This window comes from Octopus bimaculoides, chromosome 13 (genome assembly GCF_001194135.2).
Source record: "Octopus bimaculoides isolate UCB-OBI-ISO-001 chromosome 13, ASM119413v2, whole genome shotgun sequence".
Taxonomy (NCBI): domain Eukaryota; kingdom Metazoa; phylum Mollusca; class Cephalopoda; order Octopoda; family Octopodidae; genus Octopus; species Octopus bimaculoides.
Window position 1 is genome coordinate 29,771,374 of NC_068993.1, and position 3,648 is coordinate 29,775,021.

The 3,648-nt window shown below is 35.0% G+C and overlaps 1 protein-coding gene across 4 annotated transcripts in view; it reads left to right on the forward strand.

The window, feature by feature from the left end:
* Positions 1-3,648, forward strand: part of LOC106867229 (polyprenol reductase) — a 102,346-nt gene that overhangs the window by 24,203 nt on the left and 74,495 nt on the right. For all 4 annotated transcript variants that reach the window (XM_052972404.1, XM_052972403.1, XM_052972401.1 and 1 more), the window contains exon 3: positions 3,018-3,218. In XM_052972404.1, the coding sequence (XP_052828364.1) occupies positions 3,018-3,218 (201 nt within the window). The remainder of the gene's footprint in view (positions 1-3,017; positions 3,219-3,648) is intronic.

The following is a 3,648-nucleotide window of genomic DNA, read 5'->3' on the forward strand; positions in this document are numbered from 1 at the left end:
TGGCATGTGTAAGGACTTTCGAGCGACACCGTTGCCAGTGCCCCTGGACTGGCTCTTGTGCAGGTGGCACATAAAATACACCATTTTGAGCGTGGCTGTTGCCAGTACCGCCTGACTGGCCTTCGTGCTGGTGGTACATAAAAGCACTCACTACACTCTCTGAGTGGTTGGCGTTAGGAAGGGCATCCAGTTGTAGAAACTCTGCCAAATCAGATTGGAGCCTGGTGTAGCCTTCTGGTTTCACCAGTCCTCAGTCAAATCGTCCAACCCATGATAGCATAGAAAGCAGACGTTAAACGACGATGATGATGATGATGATGAATGGAATAAAGTGTTGAGGTCATACTCTAAGCACGAAATTCATTTTCACATTTTATACATGTGTTCTTGGTGACTATTTGAGGAAGTCTTTTGATAAAGAAGATTGATTACTGTTGAAATGTGGCTATGCCACTTGTAACATGTAGTCTGCTGAGAGTGTTCTTCATCCTGCTAATTACTTTCAGTAGTGTTTTACAACTTCATTTCTAGTTTATAATGAATACAAATGTTTATTAATCTAATTTGTTTAATTTCCTTTTTGGTATGTTTTGATGTGTTTTGAGGTTATTTCTAGTTCTGTTAGATTGGTTGTTTTAACTTTGTTATTAGTATCGTCATTTTGTCTTTTTGTGGATTATATATCTTGGATGCTTTTCCAATTATTTTGTTAAATGTATGTACTGCAGAATCTGTGTTGCTGATTTTGGAGTAGAGGAATTCCAAAAACCTGAATATTGTTTCTTGGTATAAGTGATTCAACTGAATTTTTTTGAAGTATTTAAAATGTTTTATTCATTGATGAGTATTTGGTGATAATGATTGGCAGGTGATTAGAGAAAAGGTGGGATATTGTTTGCCATTTGGTCATGATACTTGGTATGTGAATGAGCAAATCTATAATCAAAGGTGTCTACTCATGACTATACTATGTTTTGTATATCTCAGATAACATTATCCAATGTGTCCATTCTGCTTTCAAAATTGTAGGATATGATTTTATGGGGGAATTGGCAGCTATTTCTTGCAGGTGAAACAACTATGTAGAAATTTCCTTATTTGCTTGACTTAAGTTTGTTGAGATATGAAGGTGTGTTGGTCATTTAGGATATAAAAGGACTTTAGATGTGATACTTCTTGTCTCTTGCCTGTGTTGATTTTGTGCCAGGAGGTGTTGCATGTATTGAAGTCTCTCAGTATTAGTGTTTGGGAGAGTATTAAAATAATTAGTAAGATTATGTTTCCTGGTAGGATGGTAGTGTTGGTTTTCATTTTGAATGCTTCTATTTCTATTGTACTTTCATGCTCTCTTTATAATCATGTACTGAATGTTGTAGTACCTATGTATTATTTTATTTGTGTAATGGGAGCTCCAGTTTATCTGAATGTCATCTATGATTTAAAGGGATTCTATGTTGGGTTTGTAGCATTATTTCTTGCATCATAGCAATGTTCACAGCATGAAGTTTTTAATTCTATATAAAAGTAATTTTTAAACTGTTTGTATGTTCAACGTTTTGTATTACATGGTGTACATTAGTTACTTTGATGGTTGTGTATTTTGTGCGAAGTACTTTTGTTTTAGTTTTGTTTTGTCATTGTAGTGCTGTGTGCAGGCAACAAGTTCTTGTTAGTGCTGAGAGTTGCAAGTAAATAGGCATACTTGCAGTTTACTGTATTCTGAAATTTTAAAAAGTTTTCTCCTTATCAAGATAGTGGGAATCGCTTCAAGGCAAATTTGGCTGCTAATTCTAAATTAAGTGGACAGGGCAGTTGAAGTTTTAGTACTAGTCGCTAGCCCTTTCAACTCTATTTGGAGTAAATTTGTAACTTGATTTGTAGCCAATCAACTGAAGTATTTATTTAATAATCAATCTGTCTTTATTGCAAAACCTGCAGTCTTGCATATAAGACATATAATCCTAGTTTATTGAAGAATGTATGATTTTTATTAGTTTGATCATCTGTAAAAAAAATGTTTCAGTCACTAGATTTGTCTATCTGTGAGCATAATGCAGCAGTTTCTGTCATAATATAAACAGTTACTCTCAAGTACAGTTGAAAAAGGAATGTATTATCAGGTTTTTCTCTCTTCTGTTCTACTGTTTTGGTTATTTTCCTGTTCTACTCTCTTAGTTATTTTCCTGTTCTACTGTCTTGGTTATTTTCCTGTAGTTTTTATTAATTTTGTATTGTGATGTTTCCATCCATATATTAGCATTTATCTTAATGTCTCTGTAGATAATTTTATCTACGTAAATAAAACAAAATGAAACCACTTTTGCCATGGCTATTTTATATTTTGTGAAGGTATGTCCCAGTGTTCATTATTCTAGTGGGCATATATGTTGCTCATAATGCTTAGAAAACTACCTTCAGTTGATATGTTTACAGGGGAAGGTTGAGACTCATTATCCTGTAAATATAGTCTACATGAAATGTTGTGGAAACCATCCTGATTTATATTATTTTCTAGAGCATGATGGGGGTGCATCTGATCACCTAAAATTAGGTTAGTAGTTGAGTTGTACTAAAGACGTGGTCCATAATCTTGTGAATTTTATTTTGTCTTAGCAATTATTCTGCTTCTATTGCAGGATCCGCATAGGATCCGCATTTGCATCTTTGCATAATCATGTATCGCTTCATCTGACATTGGAAGTCTATTACAATTAGCCAGATCCCAAAGGATTTGCTTCCACTATGAGTAGGCTGATGATAGGAGATGAAATTTGAACAAAGAGTTGGAACAGATAGCATATTGTATCTCATTTAATGCTCTAACAATTCTATTTATCTACTTTATTTATCAACTATTTAAAAATGAAAAGCAAAGTTGACTTTGGTAGGATTTGAACTCAGAGTGCAAAGATACAAACTAATAAATCTGTCAATTTACAGCCTGCATGTTATTCTTTTGCATTATTTTTTCATACATTGAGTTCTATTGTACTTATGCATTATTTTTATCTTTGTAGGGCCGATTGACAACTTTACAACAGTTCTAGTATTGTCTTGCATTACTGTGCACACCTGTAGACGCTATATTGAGAGTAGAAGTGTCAGCATCTATTCCTCAGCAACTATTTCTATACTTCATTATATTACAGGCTTTATTCACTACTTCTCATTATCTGCTATCCCAACAGTGGAATCAGTTGTCATTTGCAACAATACAAGTTAAGTTTTTCTTACATTTCATTGTCTTAATTTGTAAAACATACACCACACACACACATACACACACAGGGTAAGGGTAAAAGGTACATGGGTCAGTGATTAGAGTGTTAGATTCACAACCATGAGGTAGTGAGTTCAATTCTTGGACTAGGTTGTGTGTTGTGACCTTCAGCAAGACACTTTCTTTCATTTTGCCCCAGTCCACTCAGCTGTAGAAATGAATTGTGACATCACTGGTGCCAAGCTTTATTGGCTTTTGACTTTCTCTTGGGTAACATCAGTGGCATGGAGAGGGGGGGCTGGAATACATGGGTAACTGCTGGTCTTCCATAAACAACCTTGCCTGGACTTGTGTCTCGGCTTCTAGGCGCAATCCCATGGTCATTCATGAACAAAAGTAATCCCCCCTCTCTCCATATATATATATAT